Source organism: Pristiophorus japonicus, unplaced genomic scaffold (assembly GCF_044704955.1).
Source record: "Pristiophorus japonicus isolate sPriJap1 unplaced genomic scaffold, sPriJap1.hap1 HAP1_SCAFFOLD_199, whole genome shotgun sequence".
NCBI classification, from domain to species: Eukaryota; Metazoa; Chordata; class Chondrichthyes; family Pristiophoridae; genus Pristiophorus; species Pristiophorus japonicus.
Genome location: NW_027251684.1, coordinates 191,189 through 211,613, shown reverse-complemented (window position 1 = coordinate 211,613; position 20,425 = coordinate 191,189). Strand labels below are relative to the sequence as shown.

The 20,425-nt window shown below is 47.8% G+C and overlaps 1 protein-coding gene across 1 annotated transcript; it reads right to left on the bottom strand.

The window, feature by feature from the left end:
- Positions 1-471: 471 nt before the first annotated feature.
- LOC139244009 (probable G-protein coupled receptor 139) lies at positions 472-20,163 on the bottom strand (the record flags this gene model as incomplete). The annotated part of the gene is made up of 2 exons (XM_070870945.1): positions 472-546; positions 19,300-20,163. Coding segments are annotated over 2 exons (939 nt in total), but the record flags the coding sequence as incomplete, so codon positions are not given.
- Between the last annotated feature and the right edge of the window lie 262 nt (positions 20,164-20,425).

The window sequence follows — 20,425 nt, the reverse complement described above, 5'->3', positions numbered from 1 at the left end:
ACAGGTTAGATGGAGGAAGAATGTTCCCAATGTTGGGGAAGTCCAGAACCAGGGGACACAGTCTAAGGATAAGGGGTAAGCCATTTAGGACCGAGATGAGGAGAAACTTCTTCACCCAGAGAGTGGTGAACCTGTGGAATTCTCTACCACAGAAAGTTGTTGAGGCCAATTCACTGAATATATTCAAAAAGGAGTTAGATATAGTCCTTACTACTCGGGGGATCAAGGGGTATGGCAAGAAAGCAGGAATGGGGTACTGAAGTTGCATGTTTAGCCATGAACTCATTGAATGACGGTGCAGGCTAGAAGGGCCGAATGGCCTACTCCTGCACCTATTTTCGATGTTTCCATGTTTCTATGTTTCTAAGTTTAGCTCACAGTACTCAGCCTTGTGGAGTTCTTCTATACACAACAATTGGCGACGAGTAACAGAATACGAACTTTCACGCAACCATGGCTGCTGTTGGAATATTAGAGAGATTCGTAGAGTGTGATGATTGGGGAGCCTTCGTCGGGTTTCTCAACCAGTACTTCATGGCCAATGAGCTGGAAGGAGACAATAACGCAGCCAAATGCAGGGCGGTTCTCCTCACCGTCTGTGGGCCTAAAATATACGGCCTCATCAAATATCTGCTCGCACCGACACATCAATGGAGAAGGAATATACAGAGTGGTGCACACCGGTTCGGGACCACCTCAAGCCGAAGGAGAGTACCCTCATGGCCAGGTATCGTTTTTACACACACCATTGCTCCGGGGTGTCGGCGGTAGTCGGGAGCAGCGCGAGAGGTCCGTTGCTGAGGCCTATAAAAGGCGAGAGGTTTGTGCAGATACAGGGAGAAGGCAAAAAAGAAGTAGAAAGAAACAGAAAGGTGACGTCACAGCCAAGGGGTAAGTGATTGGTTGGTGATTGGTGAGTAGTTTTTCTTTTTTCTCCTATAACAGTGAGTAAACTTTAGCATTGTTGTTGCCAATTTAAGTGTATCTAAGGGTTAAGTCATGACAGGAGAGCTTGGTCACGTGTTATGCTCCTCCTGTACTATGTGGGAACTCAGGGACACTTACGATGTCCCTGACGACTACGTGTACGGGAAGTGTATCCGCCTCCAGCTCCTGACAGACCGCGTTGCGGAATTAGAGCTGAGGGTGGATTCAATCTGGAGCATCGACGATGCTGAGAATGACGTGAGTAGCACGTGTAATGAGTTGGTCTTACCGCAGGTGAAGGGTCCACAGCCAGATAGGGAGTGGAAGACCATCAGGAAGAACAGTTCAAGGAAGGTAGTGCAGGGTGCCTCCTGTGGTCATCCCCCTGCAAAACAGATACACTGCTTTGAGTACTGTTGATGGGGATGACTCATCAGGGGAGGGCAGCAGCAGCCAAGTTCATGGCACCGTGGCTGGCTCTGCTGCACAGGAGGGCAGGAAAAAGAGTGGGAGAGCGATAGTGATAGGGGATTCAATTGTAAGGGGAATAGATAGGTGTTTCTGTGGCCGCAACCGAGACTCCAGGATGGTATGTTTCCTCCCTGATGCAAGGGTCAAGGGTGTCACGGAGCAGGTGCAGGACATTCTAAAAAGGGAGAGAGAACAGCCAGTTGTCGTGGTGCACATTGGTACCAACGATATAGGTAAAAAATGTGATGAGGTCCTATGAGACGAATTTAAGGAGATAGGAGCTAAATTAAAAAGTAGGACCTCAAAAGTAGTAATCTCGGGATTGCTACCAGTGCCACGTGCTAGTCAGAGTAGGAATCGCAGGATAGCTCAGATGAATACGTGGCTTGAGGAGTGGTGCAGCAGGGAGGGATTCAAATTCCTGGGGCATTGGAACCGGTTCTGGGGGAGGTGGGACCAGTACAAACCGGACAGTCTGCACCTGGGCAGGACCGGAACCAATGTCCTAGGGGGAGTGTTTGCTAGTGCTGTTGGGGAGGAGTTAAACTAATATGGCAGAGGGATTGGAACCAATTCAGGGAGACAGAGGGAAACAAAAAGGAGACAAAAGCAAAAGACAGAAAGGAGATGAGTAAAAGTGGAGGGCAGAGAAACCCAAGGCAAAAAACAAAAAGGGCCACTGAATATAAAGGGGCTGCAGGAGGGGTCAAAACTAAATATTATGGTTTAAAAACTAGGATTAAAACACTCGACCTAAACACACGCAGCATTCGAAATAAAGTAAATGAGTTGACGGCACAAATCATTACAAATGGGTATGATTTGGTGGCCATTACAGAAACGTGGTTGCAGGGTGGCCAAGACTGGGAATTAAACATAGAGGGGTATCTGACGATTCGGAAAGATAGACAAGAAGGGAAAGGAGGTGGGGTAGCTCTGTTAATAAAGGAAGTAATCAGGCCAGTTGTGAGAGACGATATTGGCTCTAATGAACAAAATGTTGAATCATTGTGGTGGAGATTAGAGATAGTAAGGGGAAAAAGTCACTGGTGGGCGTAGTTTATAGGCCCCCAAATAATAACTTCACGGTGGGGCGGGCAATAATCAAGGGAATAATGGAGGCATGTGAAAAAGAAACCGCAGTAGTCATGGGGGATTTTAACCTACATATCGATTGGTCAACACAAATCGCACGGGGTAACCTGGAGGAGGAAATCATAGAATGCATACGGGATTGTTTCTTAGAACTGTATGTTACAGAACATACAAGGGAGCAAGCTATCTTAGATCTGGTCCTGTGTAATGAGACAGGAATAATAAACGATCTCCTAGTAAAAGATCCTCTCGGAATGAGTGATCACAGTATGGTTGAATTTGTAATACAGATTGAGGGTGAGGAAGTTGTGTCAGAAACGAGCGTACTATGCTTAAAAAAAGGGACTACAGTAGGATGAGGGCAGATTTGGCTAAAGTAGACTGGAAACACAGACTAAACGGTGGCACAATTGAGGAACAGTGGAGGACTTTTAAGGAGCCCTTTAATAGTGCGCAACACAAATATATTCCAGTGAAAAAGAAAGGTGGTAAGAGAAGGGATAACCAGCCGTGGATAAGCAAGGAAATAAAGGAGAGTATCAAATTAAAAACCAATGCGTATAAAGTGGCCAAGGTTGGTGGGAAACTAGAAGATTGGGAAAATTTTAAACAACAGCAAAGAATGACTGAGAAAGCAATAAAGAAAGTAAAATAGATTACGAAGGTAAACTTTCGCAAAACATAAAAACAGATAGCAAAAGCTTTTACAGATATATAAAACGGAAAAGAGTGACTAAAGTAAATGTTGGTCCCTTAGAAGATGAGAAGGGAGATTTAATAATGGGAAATGTGGAAATGGCTGAGACCTTAAACAATTATTTTGCTTCGGTCTTCACAGTGGAAGACACAAAAACCATACCAAAAATTGCTGGTCACAGGAATGTGGGAAGGGAGGACCTTGAGACAATCACTATCACTAGGGGGGTAGTGCTGGACAGGCTAATGGGGCTCAAGGTAGAAAAGTCCCCTGGTCCTAATGAAATGCATCCCAGGGTATTAAAAGAGATGGCGGAAGTTATAGCAGATACACTGTTTTGACTTCTGTTGAGGGGGATGACTCATCAGGGGAGGGCAGCAGTAGAAACATAGAAACATAGAAAATAGGTGCAGGAGAAGGCCATTCGGCCCTTCTAACCTGCACCGCCATTCAATGAGTTCATGGCTGAACATTCAACTTCAGTACCCCATTCCTGCTTTCTCACCATACCCCTTGATCCCCATAGTAGTAAGGACTCCTTTTTGAATATATTTAGTGAATTGGCTGCACCGACACATCAATGGAGAAGGAATATACAGAGTGGTGCACACCGGTTCGGGACCATCTCAAGCCGAAGGAGAGTACCCTCATGGCCAGATATCGTTTTTACACACACCATCGCTCCGGGGTGTCGGCGGCAGTCGGGAGCAGCGCGAGAGGTCCGTTGCTGAGGCCTATAAAAGGCGAGAGGTTTGTGCAGATACAGGGAGAAGTCAAAAAAGAAGTAGAAAGAAACAGAAAGGTGACATCACAGCCAAGGGGGTAAGTGATTGGTGATTGATGAGTAGTTTTTCTTTTTTCTCTCCTATAACAGTGAGTAAACTTTAACATTGTTGTTGCCAATTTAAGTGTATCTAAGGGTTAAGTCATGACAGGAGAGCTCGGTCACGTGATATGCTCCTCCTGTACCATGTGGGAACTCAGGGACACTTCCGATGTCCCTGACGACTACGTGTGTGGGAAGTGTATACGCCTCCAGCTCCTGACAGACCGCGTTGCGGAATTGGAGCTGAGTGTGGATTCAATCTGGAGCATCCACGATGCTGAGAATGACATGAGTAGCACGTGTAGTGAGTTGGTCTTATCGCAGGTGAATGGTCCACAGCCAGATAGGGAATGGATGACCAGCAGTAAGAGCAGTGCAAGGAAGGTAGTGCAGGGGTCCCCTGCGGTCATCCCCCTGCGGCTGCAAGACCTGTGATGACTCAGAGTCCGGCAGTGACTAGTGGGGTACCGCAAGGTTCTGTGCTGGGGCCCCAGCTGTTTACACTGTACATTAATGATTTAGACGAGGGGATTAAATGTAGTATCTCCAAATTTGCGGATGACACTAAGTTGGGTGGCAGTGTGAGCTGCGAGGAGGGATGATATGAGGCTGCAGAGTGACTTGGATAGGTTAGGTGAGTGGGCAAATGCATGGCAGATGAAGTATAATGTGGATAAATGTGAGGTTATCCACTTTGGTGGGAAAAACAGAGAGACAGACTATTATCTGAATGGTGACAGATTAGGAAAAGGGGATGTGCAACGAGACCTGGGTGTCATGGTACATCAGTCATTGAAGGTTGGCATGCAGGTACAGCAGGCGGTTAAGAAAGCAAATGGCATGTTGGCCTTCATAGCGAGGGGATTTGAGTACAGGGGCAGGGAGGTGTTGCTACAGTTGTACAGGGCCTTGGTGAGGCTACACCTGGAGTATTGTGTACAGTTTTGGTGTCCTAACTTGAGGAAGGACATTCTTGCTATTGAGGGAGTGCAGCGAAGATTCACCAGACTGATTCCCGGGATGGCGGGACTGACCTATCAAGAAAGACTGGATCAACTGGGCTTGTATTCACTGGAGTTCAGAAGAATGAGAGGGGACCTCATGGAAACGTTTAAAATTCTGACGGGTTTAGACAGGTTAGATGCAGGAAGAATGTTCCCAATGTTGGGGAAGTCCAGAACCAGGGGTCATAGTCTAAGGGTAAGGGGTAAGCCATTTAGGACCGAGATGAGGAGAAACTTCTTCACCCAGAGAGTGGTGAACTTGTGGAATTCTCTAGCACAGAAAGTAGTTGAGGCCAATTCACTAAATATATTCAAAAGGGAGTTAGATGAAGTCCTTACTACTCGGGGGATCAAGGGTTATGGCGAGAAAGCAGGAATGGGGTACTGAAGTTTCATGTTCAGCCATGAACTCATTGAATGGCGGTGCAGGCTCGAAGGGCTGAATGGCCTGCTCCTGCACCTATTTTCTATGTTTCTATGTTTCCTCATCTTGGTCCTACATGGCTTACCCGTTATCTCTAGACTGACCCCTGGTTCCCCAAAATCATGAACATTTTTTCTGCATCTAACCTGTCTAATCCCATCAGAATTTTATGTTTGTATGAGATCCCCTCTCATCCTTCTAAACTCCAGTGAATACAGGCCCAGTCGATCCAGTCTCTACTCATATGTCAGTCCTGCCATCCCAGGAATCTGTCTGGTGAACCTTCGCTGCACTCCCTCATTGACAGTCATTTTCCAGCATTCCACTGACTCTGGATCAGTTCCTATGGAGTGGAGGGAAGCCAATGTAACTCCACTTTTTAAAAAAGGAGGGAGAGAGAAAGCAGGGAATTATTGACCGGTCAGCCTGACATCAGTAGTGGGTAAAATGATGGTATCAATTATTAAGGATGTCATAGCAGAACATTTGGAAAGAGGTGACATGCTAAGTCCAAGTCAGCATGGATTTGTCAAAGGGAAATCATGCTTGACAAATCTTCTGGAATTTTTTGAGGATGTTTCCAGTAGAGTAGACAAGGGAGAACCAGTTGATGTGGTGTATTTTGACTTTCAGAAGGCTTTCGACAAGGTCCCACACAAGATATTAATGTGCAAAGTTAAAGCACATGGGATTGGGGGTAGTGTGCTGACGTGGATTGAGAACTGGTTGTCAGACAGGAAGCAAAGAGTAGGAATAAATGGGTACATTTCTGAATGGCAGGCAGTGACTAGTGGGGTACCACAAGATTCTGTGCTGTGCCCCCAGCTGTTTACACTGTACATTAATGATTTAGACGAGAGGATTAAATGTAGTATCTCCAAATTTGCAGATGACACTAAGTTGGGTGGCAGTGTGAGCTGCGAGGAGGATGCTATGAGGCTGCAGAGTGACTTGGATAGGTTAGGTGAGTGGGCAAATGCATGGCAGATGAAGTATAATGTGGATAAATGTGAGGTTATCCACTTTGGTGGTAAAAACAGAGAGACAGACTATTATCTGAATGGTGACAGATTAGGAAAAGGGGAGGTGCAACGAGACCTGGCTGTCATGGTACATCAGTCATTGAAGGTTGGCATGCAGGTACAGCAGGCGGTTAAGAAAGCAAATGGCATGTTGGCCTTCATAGTGAGGGGATTTGAGTACAGGGGCAGGGAGGTGTTGCTACAGTTGTACAGGGCCTTGGTGAGGCCACACCTGGAGTATTGTGTACAGTTTTGGTCTCCTATCCTGAGGAAGGACATTCTTGCTATTGAGGGAGTGCAGCGAAGGTTCACCAGACTGATCCCGGGATGGCGGGACTGACCTATCAAGAAAGACTGGATTAACTGGGCTTGTATTCACTGGAGTTAAGAAGAATGAGAGGGGATCTCAGAGAAATATTTAAAATTCTGACGGGTTTAGACAGGTTAGATACAGGAAGAATGTTCCCAATGTTGGGGAAGTCCAGAACCAGGGGTCACAGTCTAAGGATAAGGGGTAAGCCATTTAGGACCGAGATGAGGAGAAACTTCTTCACCCAGAGAGTGGTAAACCTGTGGAATTCTCTACCACAGAAAGTTGTTGAGGCCAATTCACTAAATATATTCAAAAAGGAGTTAGATATAGTCCTTGCTACTAGGGGGATCAAGGGTTATGGCGAGAAAGCAGGAATGGGGTACTGAAGTTGCATGTTCAGCCATGAACTCATTGAATGGTGGTGCAGGCTCGAAGGGCCGAATGGCCTACTCCTGCACCTAGTTTCTATGTTTCGATGTTTCGAATAGCAAGCATGTCCTTCCTCAGATTAGGAGAGCAAAGCTGTACACAGTATTCAAGGTGAGGCCTCACCAAGGTTCTGTTCAACTGCAGTATGACCGCCCTGATCCTATACTCAAATCCTCTCGCTATGAAGGCCAATATGCCAATAAGCCTTCTTCACAGCCTGCTGTACCTGCATGCCAACTTTCAATGACTGATGTACCATGACACCCAGGTCTCGTTGCACCTCCACTTTTCCTAATCTGTCAACGTGAGATAATATTCTGCCTTCCTGTTTTTGCAACCAAAGTGGATAACCTCACATTTATCCACAAAATAGTGCATCTGTACACTGACTGGTGTCTCGAAGACCCATCTCACTCAGAGTATCTGTGAAACGACAGAGGGCTATGGGGAGAGAGCAGGGCAGTGGGATTAGTTTGGGATTGATACAAGGCTATGGGGAGAGAGTGGGGCAGTGAGATTAGTTTGGGATTAATACAGGGCTATGGGGAGAGAGCGGGGCAGTGGGATTAGTTTGGGATTGGTACAGGGCTATGGGGAGAGAGCAGGGCAGTGGGATTATTTTGGGATTGATACAGGGCTATGGGGAAAGAGCAGGGCAGTGGGATTATTTGGGATTGATACAGGGCTATGGGGAGAGAGCAGGGCAGTGGGATTAGTTTGGGATTGATACAGGGCTATGGGGAGAGAGCAGGGCAGTGGGATTAGTTTGGGATTGATACAGGGCTATGGGCAGAGAGCGGGGCAGTGGGATTAGTTTGGGATTGATACAGGGCTATGGGGAGAGAGCAGGGCAGTGGGGTTATTTTGGGATTGATACAGGGCTATGGGGAGAGAGCAGGGCAGTGGGATTAGTTTGGGATTGATACAGGGCTATGGGGAGAGAGTGGGGCAGTGGGATTAGTTTGGGATTGATACAGGGCTATGGGCAGAGAGTGGGGCAGTGGGATTAGTTTGGGATTGATACAGGGCTATGGGGAGAGAGCAGGGCAGTGAGATTAGTTTGGGTTTGATACAGGGCAATGGGGAGAGAGCGGGGCAGTGGGATTAGTTTGGGATTGATACAGGGCTATGGAGAGAGGGTGGGGCAGTGGGATTAGTTTGGGATTGATGCAGGGCTATGGGGAGAGAGCAGGGCAGTGGGATTAGTTTGGGATTGATACAGAGTTATGGGGAGAGAGTGGGGCAGTGCGATTCGTTGGGGATTGATACAGGGTTATGGGGAGAGAGCGGAGCAATGGGAATAGTTTGGGATTGATACAGGGCGATGGGGAGAGAGCGGGGCAGTGGGATTAGTTTGGGATTGATACAGGGCTATGGGGAGAGAGTGGGGCAGTGGGATTAGTTTGAGATTGATACAGTGCTATGGGGAGAAAGTGGGGCAGTGGGATTAGTTTGGGATTGATACAGGGCTATGGGGAGAGTGTGGGGCAGTGGGTTTAGTTTGGGATTGATTCAGGGCTATGTGGAGAGAGCGGGGCAGTGGGATTAGTTTGGGATTGATACCGGGCTATGGGGAGAGAGCAGGGCAGTGGGATGAGGGTTGTACCAGGGGTAACAGCAAGCATTGGAGAGCGTATTATTTTTAATAGGGACTAGGGAATGAAAGGTGGTGTTGAGGGTCTGGTTGAGCAGATTGCTGACTGCAGAAATGCCATTGTTAAAAGAGGGCGAAAGGTTGGACCGTTTTGAGTTGATAAGTGCAGTTGTAAGAGAGTTTGGGGAGAGTTTTATTCCAGGGGCAGATACAGAAAGGAGTAGGTTTGTCTTGGGGAAAGGGGCATGTGGGTCTAGAGCGATACAAGGAAATGGTCAGAGATTGTCCCATCTGTAATTGACACTGTTGGAGTAACAAGGCAACGAGAGATTGCAAGGCCTAGGAGGTGTCTGTGAATATGGGTTGAGGAATTTACATGGAGGGAGTGATTGAGGGAGGACAGGAGGGTCATGAACTCAGAGTGAGTGTGAGCTCATATGGTGAGTGTGGGCTCACTACAGACCTTTAAAAGGGGAAGTTGAAACGTTTCTGAGAGGACATTGCCAGTTACAGGGAATGAGTGGACTCTTTAGATTGTGATGTTACCGGAGCAACAGTGCTCTCCCTGGAGCCTCAGGCAATTGGAGAGCAATTGCCCGGAGGCTTTTCCTGAATTGGCCACGTTTCTTTGTATGTTCCGAGAGATAGTGTTACTGGGAGGTGGGACAGGAACATGCCAGGTTATTCTGTCTGACAGACTTTATCTACTGACAGTCTTTGTGTACATTTGTATGTGCAGACTGGGGATTGTCTCTGGGACCTGCCTGGTGTGTGGCTCAGAGACTTCACCCAGTCAATAGCTGAGTCCAACGGCAATCCCCAGTCAGAAGCTGGCAAGATGGTTCGCTTTATTGACTGGATCTGGCGCTGGCTCCCATGGGTAACACTCACTTTGATCAATTTGTCCTGGGAGCCAGAGAGTCTGTTCCCTTGCAGGGTCCACCCTTCTCAACATAAATTCCATAGCAACATAGAAACATAGAAATTTACAGCACAGAAGGAGGCCATTCCATCCCATCGTGTCCTCACCGGCCGACAAAGAGCCACACGGCCCTCGGTCAGCAGCCCTGAAGGTTATATATAAACCTATGAACAATGACGGAAAGGCAAAGAGCACCCAGCCCAACCAGTCCGCCTCACACAACTGTGACACCCCTTATACTGAAACATTCTACACTCCACCCCAACCGGAGCCATGTGATCTCCTGGGAGAGGCAAAAACCAGATAAAAACCCAGGCCAATTTAGGGAGAAAAAATCTGGGAAAATTCCTCTCCAACACATCCAGGCGATCGACACTAGTCCAGGAGATCACCCTGGCCGTATTCTATTCCCTGCAGTACTTACCATTATATCTGCACCGTCCAACAAAAGGTCATCCAGTCTAATCCCAATTACCAGCTCTAGGTCCGTAACCCTGCAGGTTACTGCACTTTAAGTGCCCATCCAACCATCTCTTAAAAGTGGTGAGGGTTTCTGCATCCACCAATCTTCCAGGCACCGAGTTCCAGATCCCCACAACCCTCTGCGTAAAGAACCCCCCCTCAAATCCCCTCTAAACCTTCCACCTACCACCTTAAAACTATGCCCCCTTGTAATAGACCCCTCCACCAATGGAAATAGACCCTTACTATCCACTATGTCCAGGCCTCTAAATATTTTGTTGACATCGATGAGGTCTCCCCTTAACCTCCTTGTTCCAATGAGAACAAACCCAGCCTATCCAATCTGTCCTCATAACTAAGATTCTCCATTCCAGATAGCATCCTAGTAAATCTCCTCTGCACCCTCTCAGGTACAATCAAATCCTTCCTGCAATATGGCAACCAGAACTGCACGCAGTACTCCAGCTGTGGCCTAACCAAAGTACTTTACAATTTAAGCATAACCTCCCTGCTCTTATATTCTATGTCTCCGCCAATAAAGGCAAGCATTCCGTATGCCTTCTTAACCACCTTATCCTCGTGGCCTGCTACTTTCAGGGATCTGTGGACAAGCACTCCAAGGTCCCTTTGTTCATCTGCACTATTAAGTGGCCTACCACTTAATGTGTTTACCCTTTCGTTATTAGCATTCACAAAATGCATCAAAGGGGGATAGAAAGGTGTTTCTGCGGTTGCAACCGAGACTCGAGGATGGTATGTTGCCTCCCTGGTGCAAGGGTTAAGGATGTCTTGGAGCAGCTGTAGGCATACTGGAGGGGGAGTGTGAACAGCCAGCTGTCGTGGTACATACAGGTACCAACGATAAAGGTAAAAAGTGGGATGAGGTACTACAAGCTGAATTTAGGGAGCCAGGAGTTAAATTAAAAAGTAGGACCTCAAAGGTGGTAATCTCAGGATTGCTACCAGTGCCACGTGCTAGTCAGAGTAGGAATCGCAGGATAGCGCAGCTAAATACGTGGCTTGAGCAGTGGTGCAGCAGGGAGGGATTCAAATTCCTGGGGCATTGGAACCGGTTCTGGGGGAGGTGGGACCAGTACAAACCGGACTGTCTGCACCTGGGCAGGACCGGAACCAATATCCGAGGGGGAGTGTTGGCTGGTGCTGTTGGGGAGGAGTTAAACTAATATGGCAGGGGGATGGGAACCAATGCAGGAAGACAGAGGGAAATAAAATGGGGGCAGAAGCAAAAGATGGAAAGGAGAATAGTAAAAGTGGAGGGCAGAGAAACCCAAGGCAAAAATCTAAAGCGGTGACATTGCAGAAATAGTCTAAAGGGACAAAGGGTGTTAAAAAGACAAGCCTGAAGGCTCTGTGCCTCAATGCGAGGAGTAGTTGTAATAAGGTGGATGAATTAACTGCGCACGCAGCTATTAACGATTATGATATAATTGGGATTACAGAGACATGGCTCCAGGGTGACCAAGGCTGGGAACTCAACATCCAGGGGTATTCAGCATTCAGGAAGGTTAGACAGAAATTAAAAGTAGGCAGGGTAGCGTTGCTGGTTAAAGAGGAAATTAACGCAATAGTAAGAAGGGACATTAGCCTGGATGATGTGGAATCGGTATGGGTGGAGCTGCGGAATACCAAAGGGCAGAAAATGCTCGTGGCAGTTATGTACAGACCACCAAACAATAGTAGTGAGCTTGGGGATGGCATCAAACAGGAAATTAGGGATGCATGCAATAAAGGTACAGCAGTTATCATGCGACTTTAATCTACATCTTGATTGAGCTAACTAAACTGGTAGCAATGCGATGGAGGAGGATTTCCTGGAGTGTATTAGGGATGGTTTTCTCGAACAATATGTCGAGGAACCAACGAGAGAGCTGGCCATCCTAGACTGGGTGATGTGTAATGAGAGAGGATTAATTAGCAATCTTGTTGTGCGAGGCCTCTTGGGGAAGAGTGACCATAATATGGTAGAATTCTTTATTAAGATGGAGAGTGACATAGCTGATTCAGAGACTAGGGTCCTGAACTTAAGGAAAGGTAACTTCGATGATTGGCTTGGATAGACTGGCAAATTATACTTAAAGGGTTGACAGTGGATAGGCAATGCCAGACATTTATAGATTACATGGATGAACTTCAACAATTGCACATCCCTGTCTGGAGTAAAAATAAAACGGGAAAGGTGGATCAACCGTGGCTAACACGGGAAATTAAGGACAGTGTTAAATCTAAGGAAGAGGCATAGAAATTGGCCAGAAAAAGCAGCAAACCTGAGGACTGGGAGAAATTTAGAATTCAGCAGAGGAGGACAAAGGGTTTAATTAAGAGGGATGAATATAGAGTATGAGAGAGGCTTGCCGGGAACATAAAATTTGACTGCAAAAGCTTCCATAGATATGTGAAGAGAAAAAGATTAGTGAAGACAAACGTAGGTCCCTTGCGGTCGGAGTCAGGTGAATGTATAATTGCAAGTTGGCTCCAAAATTGGCTTGGAGGTAGGAAGCAAAGGGTAATGATTGATGGATGTTTTTGTGACTGGAAGGATGTTTCCAGTGGGGTTCTGCAGGGCTCAGTACTGGGTCCCTTGCTTTTTGCGGTATATATCAACAATTTAGATTTGAAAATAGGGAGGCCGGCTTGAAAGGCGCTGTCCGGACGTGCTTGATCCCATTGCCCGACATAAACTCCTGGAACTCATGGCTGGTAAAACACGGGCCATTGTCGCTGACCAGGATATCCGGCAAACCGTGGGTCGCGAAAACCATACGCATACTCTCCACGGTGGTGGATGTCGTGCACGAGTTTAATATGATGCACTCGATCCACTTCGAGTACGCATTGACAACGATCAGGAACATTTTCCCCATGAACGGGCCCACATAGTCGATGTGAATACGTGACCATGGGCTGGTGGGTCAGGGCCACGGGCTGAGTGGGGCCTTCCTGGGGGCATTGCCCAGCTGGGCACACGTCGTGCATCTGTGAACTCAGTGTTCCAGGTCTGAGTCAATCCCTGGCCACCATACATGTGACCGGGCAATGGCCTTCATTAACACGATGCCAGGGTGCTCGCTGTGGAGTTTCCTGGTGAACGCTTCCCTTCCTTTCTGGGGCATGACTACCCGGCTGCCCCATAACAGGCAGTTGGCTTGGATGGAGAGCTCATCCATCCGTCTCTGAAACGGTCTGATCTCCTCGGGGCACACCCTGTGTGCGGGCACCCAGTCCCCAGTCAGGACACATTTCTTTATCATGGATAGGAGGGGGTCCCTGTTGGTCCAGAGTTTGATCTGGCGGGCTGTGATGGGGGAGCCCGCAGTGTGAAAAGCCTCAACGGCCATGACCATCTCAGCGCTCTGCTCCGACGCCCCCTCGGTGGTGGCCAGTGGGAGCCCGCTGAGTGCGTCAGCGCAATTTACGGTGCCTGGCCGGTGCCGTATGGTGTAGTCGTACGCAGCCAGCGTGAGGGCCCATCGCTGTATGTGAGCTGATGCATTAGCATTGACAGCTTTGCTGTCGGACAACAGGGATGTTAACGGCTTGTGGTCAGTCTCTAGCTCGAACCGTCTACCGAAAAGGCACTGGTGCATCTTTTTCACACCGTACGCACACGCGAGTGCCTCCTTCTCGACTGCGCTGTATCCACGCTCTGCCTGGGAGAGCGACCTGGAGGCGTAAGCCACTGGTTGGAGTTGGCCGTCATCGTTACCCTGCAACACACACCCAACCCCGTAGGATGACGCATCGCATGTTAAAACCAGTTTTTTACAGGCGTCATACAAAGTCAACCGTTTGTTGGAACACAGCAGTTCCTCGCCTTATTGAAAGCCCGTTCTTGACAGTCCCCACAAAACCATTCACAACCTTTACGCAGGAACATGTGTAACGGCTCCAACAACATGCTTAAGTTCGGCAGAAAGTTCCCGAAATAGTTCAAAAGTCCCAGGAATGATCACAGCTCCGACGTGTTTCCAGGCCTGGGTGCCCGGTGAATCACCTCAGTTTTTGATTCAGTGGGCCTGATCCCATGTACAGCAACCCTCCTGCCCAAAAACTCGACCTCTGGGGTCAAAAACACACACTTGTCCTTTTTCAGCCGCAAGCCTACCCGATCCAATCGGCGTAGCATCTCCTCCAGGTTGTGGAGGTGTTCCTCGGTGTCTCGACCCGTTATGGGAATGTCGTCTTGGAACACAATCGTTCCAGGGATGGACTTGAGCAAACTTTCCATGTTTCTCTGAAAGATAGCTGCTGCCGAACGAATGACAAACGGACACCTGTTGTAGACAAATAATCCCTTGTGTGTCGTGATGATGGTCAGAAGCTTGGATTCTTCAGTCTGTTCCTGAGTCATGTCGGCCAAAGTGAGGTTCAGCTTCGTGCACAGCTTACCACCTGCCAGCGTGGCAAAAAGGTCCTCCGCTCTCGGGAGCGGGTATTGGTCTTGCAGCAACACTCGGTTGATGGTGGCCTTGTAGTCGCCACAAATCCTGACCGAGCCATCTGCTTTAAACACAGGAACGATGGGACTGGCCCAGTCGCTGAATTCAACGGCCGAAATTATGCCCTCTCTGAGCAGCCTGTCCAATTCACAATCAATATTTTTATGCATCACATACGGCACCGGTCTGGCCTTGTGGTGCACTGGTCTGGCGTCCGGAGTGATGTGTATCACTACTTTAGGGCCCTTGAACGTTCCGACACCGGGTTGAAACAGTGACCTGAATTTTTGCAGGACCTGTGAGCATGAACTTCGCTCCACGGATGAAATGGCATGCACATCCCCCCATTTCCATTTCATCTCAGCTAGCCAACTCCTCCCCAAAAGCACGGGGCCATTTCCCGGAACGATCCAGAGTGGCAGCCGGTTCTGTGATCCATTATATGTTACCACCAAGTTTGCACTGCCCAGCACTGGGATGATCTCTTTGGTGTAAGTCCGTAGCTGCGTCTCAATGCGTTCCAGTTTGGGCCTGCTAGCTCTGTGTGGCCATAGTCTCTTAAATTGTTGGGCGCTCATGAGTGACTGGCTCACTCCCGTATCCAGCTCCATGTGCACCGGGATGCCATTCAGTAAGACTTGCATCATCATGGGTGGCGATTTAGTGTATGAGCTGTGGACGTCAGCCATGTGAACCCGCTGAACTTCAGCATCCATGGCTTTACCCCAGGCATCATCCTGCATTGCAGATCCCTCGTCAGGTTCCTCTGTCTCGCAGATTAGCCTCGCTACTGCCTTTTTGCACATCCTGGCCAAGAGTCCACTGACATTACAAATCCTTCAGGTATATTGCTGGAACCTGCAGCTTCTTGCAGTGTGTCTACCCCCCACATCTCCAGCATGAGCTGAGATTGAGATTGCGGTTAACAAAAGGACTATTACCCGGCATTCCCCTCTGATTGCCCATTTGGCTGTTTCTAAGCACTCTGATGGTGGGTGTTAATGGTCCTATCGTGGGACGCATTGTTCCTCGAGATGGCATGAATTGCCGAACCCCTCTCCATTGTCCTTGTTGCAGGCCCACCCTAGAGCCTGTTGCTGCCTGGGTGGTTTCAAAATGCCCTTGCCTGCCTGCGGGGTCCCGAGCAGTTTTCACCATGTTAACTCCCTGGTCCATCGCCACGTTGGGACCAGGGTTGCGTGCGTAAATTTGCTTTGTCTCCTCTTCCCCTGCCATAAAGGTCTGAGCTTTCAACGCCGCCCCTTCTGAAGTCAAGTCCTTGGTCTCTATGAGCTTCCTGGAAATGCCGGCATGATTAATGCCCTCGATGGCAAAAGTCCCTTAATATCTCCCCCTGCATGCATCAGAGAACTTACAGAAACTGACCAAGCACTGCAGGTCCGCCACGAAGTCCGAGACATTTTGTCACTCTTGGTGCCGGTGAGAGTAGAACCGGTGCCGGGCCATGTGTACACTACTTGCCGGCTTGAGATGCTCACTGATCAGTTGGCTGAGCTCTTCAAAAGACTTGTCCGCCGGCTTTTGGGGTGCGAGCAGGTCTTTCATCAGCGCATACGTCTGTGGACCACAGCTGGTCAGTAGATGCATACGTCTGTGGACCACAGCTGGTCAGTAGATGCATACGTCTGTGGACGACAGCTGGTCAGTAGATGCATATGTCTGTGGACCACAGCTGGTCAGTAGATGCATACGTCTGTGGACCACAGCTGGTCAGTAGATGCATACGTCTGTGGACCACAGCTGGTCAGTAGATGCTTACGTCTGTGGACCACAGCTGGTCAGTAGAGGCATACGTCTGTGGACCACAGCTGGTCAGTAGATGCATACGTCTGTGGACCACAGCTGGTCAGTAGATGCGCCCTCCGCTTGTTAGACGCTGTCTCTTCCAGCCAGTCCTTTGTGGCAAAGCTCTGCTGGAGTCTTTCCACGAAGTCATCCCAATCCTCACCCACACAGTAACGTTCCTCTGTGCCACCAGTGGCCATCCTCGTGGTTCGGTGATTCCCGTTTCTCACCGCCAAATGTAGTGTCCCTGCACCTTACTACAAGCTCACACGAGGCATGGATATATCAGACACGGTCACTCTGTGACCTTCACCTTTATTGCCAGGACCAAGGAGTACTGACCCTGGGTGGGACCTGCCCTTTTATACCTGGAAACCCAGGTGAGGAGTGTCTCCCGCAAGTTGACCCCCTGTGGTCAGGGTGTGCATTTCTAGGGTACAGGTACAGTGTGCATGAGTTACAGTTACATGACTATATCATTACAAGATGGTTAAATACATGACACAGGGGACTTGTCCGCCTTTAGTCCCATTATTTTACTGAGTACTACTTCATTAGCGATAGTGATTGTATGAAGTTCCAACCTCCCGAAAGCCCCTTGCTTATCCACTATTGGGATGTTTCAGTGGCTTCTACCATGAAGACGGATACAATATATTTGTTGAATGTCTCTACCATTCCCCAGTCTCATCCTCCAGGGGAGGAACATTTACTTTAGCCATTCTTTTCCTTGTTATGTACCTGTAGAAACTCTTACTGTATTTTTATATTTTGTGCTTGTTTACTTTCATACTCGATCTTCCCGCTCTTTGTCAATTTTGTATTCATTCTTTGCTGGCTTTTAAAAGTTTCCCAATCCTCTGGTCTCCCACTGATCTTGGCCCATTGCAGGCCCTTGTTTTCAATGTGATGCCATCCCTTATTTCCTTAGTTAGGCACGGATGGTTATCCGTTCTCTTACAGTCTTTCCTGCTCTTTGGGATATATTTTAGTTGCGAGTTAAGAAATATCTCCTTAAATGTCTGCCACTGATCATCAACCGTCCCGTATTTTAATCTATTTTCCCAGTCCACTTTAGCCAACTCTGCCCTCATAACTTTGTTTTCTCAATAATTTAAGCTTAGGACACTGGTTTGAGAACTAACTTACTCACCGCCCAACAGAATTTGAAATTGAACCATGTTATGGTCATTCATTTCACTGCACCAGATCTAAGATAGCCTGCTCGCTGGTTGGATCCGCAATATGCTGTTCAAGGAAACCATCCAGGATACACTCTATGAACTCTTCCTCGGTGCTACGCTGGCCAATTTGCTTTGTCCAATCAATATGTAGGTTAAAATCGCCCAGGATTCTTTCGGTGCATTTATTACAAGCCTCCACCTGCCACAATCTTGCATGGCAGAGCAGGCTCGAGGGGCTCAATGGACTAATCGTGCTCCTATTTACTGCAAAAGCTTCCACAGATATGTGAAGAGAAAATGATTAGTGAAGACAGACGTAGGTCTCTTGCAGTCAGATTCAGGCACTGATATAAAGCCTGGCCGACAGGAGCTGCCATCGTACCTGGTGTTGGACCTCCTCCTTACCATGCTGGGTTGTGGGGATTGGTGCAGGGCCGGGCCGAGTGGCTCCCCCTAGCCACTCACTCACTGCTTTGGTGAACAAACCTCTATCTGCTGCTGACCTCGACTCTCGCTGTAAATCACCTGGCCTCACTTCTGGGAAGGGGAACGTCAGTGACATCAACCAGCCAATGGGAATAGATCCTGCCGCCAGCTTTGTGCTGGGTACCAGAGCTGTATATGCTGTGCCGAGCGCGAGTGAGGACATCCATATGTGAGGCAGGGAGGGGTCCTGAGGAACACTACTCCATTGTCTAGGCAACGGATGTCGCCACCTTAGTGCAGGCGGGAGACCAGCTACTTTAGGTGGTACTTTAGAGGGGGCCATCCTTTTGCAGGTCACTGCTGACCTTGCAGAGGATCCTGACAGATTGTCACTCCCCGCCCAGGGAGCCCTGTGTAGACAGTGTGTGAGTGAGTGTGATAATATTCACCATGAGGGAGAGTGACTCGGACACAATGGGCCTTAAATTCCAGCCTCACCAGGTCAGGCCCAAGTGTACATGCCCCGGAAACCGGCTTTTCCGATCTGTCAAAGATTTCTCCATATGGATTCTCCATATCCCGGGGAGAAGACCATTTGTGTGGGTGAGATTGAGTCATTTGCCCAAATCATGCCCAGAGAATTTCCTTCAAACTCTTAAACCAGGTAAAAGCAGGTCGATACATTACTTTTACCAGTGTAAGAGTTCTAAAACATATCAAAAATAAACTGAAATACATATTTTTACAGTAAAAACCCTTTCCACCAAGGATCATTTATTTTAACCCTTATTGAAACATGTCAAAAAAAATTCCAAAAATATTTTTTTTTCCAAAAGATTTAATTGACTTTAATTTCAATTAATTTTAAATTTGTGATGTGTTTTTTAATTTATTCTGTTGCTTTTCAATATTGAGGTGTTTATTCACATTGATAATAATGGGAACTCTGAAAAAGCGAGTTGCCATTATTATCACTGAGAATACTGCAGCGTGATTGGTGCTTCAGGCCCATGTGACTCCAGCTTTACGGTACGTATGGGGAAGGCCATTTCCCTAACGCTACACATGGAATGAAGGTCTCGGATGGGAATCGAAGGTTTACGTAAAATATCCTCCCGTCGGAAGCATTTGTCCGAAGGAAGCCCCCAACCGGGATTTCCCCCCCATTATCTGGTGGCATTGAGTTCTGAGGCTGTAAAGTCTCTGCTGCTTCTTATCGTTTAATGCATTTTACAATTACAACAAAGGGATATTTCAGCACATTCTTCCACTGCTCCCGGAACTTAGTCTGTGTCACGGCATAAATACCAGTGTTTGTACAGCAACTCAGCTGCTGCAGCATGTATCCCAGTTCAGTTACAAACACAGGTATATATACATGTCGTGCAATCCAACCAATCCGGTTTTCCACAAGAACCACCATATACATTGCCCATAACAAGATGAAATTCCCCGAGATCACAAACAATAAAATCATGGATTTCCTGCGACTCTCCATCTCGGGGTCTCTGGGACTCTCCCCACTGCTGTGACCCCGGAGTCTCCTGCGAGCTCTGCTGGCCAGTAAAATGTGTCTGACAGTGAGAGCATTGAGCAGCAGGATCAGAATAAATGGGACACACGGGGTTAGAATATAATGAAGTAGTTCGAATACTGCCCAGCCCAGTGATGCATAATTAGTGTAATACAGATCACAAAACCAGGGGTTGTTACCAAGCACATACCTACTTGTGAACATAAAATACCAGGGTATGTTCTTTAAACAGCTCAGCACAGTCACTGTTCCCAGAACCACAGCCGCCGTTCTCTCGGTGCTATATTTAGTTTTCAGCTCCTGGCAACAAATGGCCACAAATCGATCGAAGGTGAAAGTGACGGTGAACCAGACAGAACAGTCTGTGGCTGCATAGAGTAGGACGGCGTGGATATTACACAGGGGGATGGAATACACGAAAATAAACTGTTCCGTATAACGAATCGGAATGTGCCTCAGTATCAGATCCAGGATCACCACCAGGAGATCCGCTGTTGCCATGGCCACCAGGTAACGAGTGACACATTTGGAGAGTCCACACTTTCCCCGGGACAGGATCATTATCGTCACTAAGTTCACTGTGAGGAAAGGAAATAACCAGTTAAATTAAACATCAGGCTGGGAGCAAGAGCAGAAGATTGATGGGATTCGGTCTGCAATCTGCAAATCATTAGTGACATGAAATGATATAATCTAATTCTCGTACCTGAGGAAATGAATGCAGGGTTTATTGCAAAAATAATAAGGAATCAATAAATGAAATGGGGATAAAGACAACATGAAATGAACAGATGTTTGATCAATGAGACATTAAATGATAGATCTACCTTTA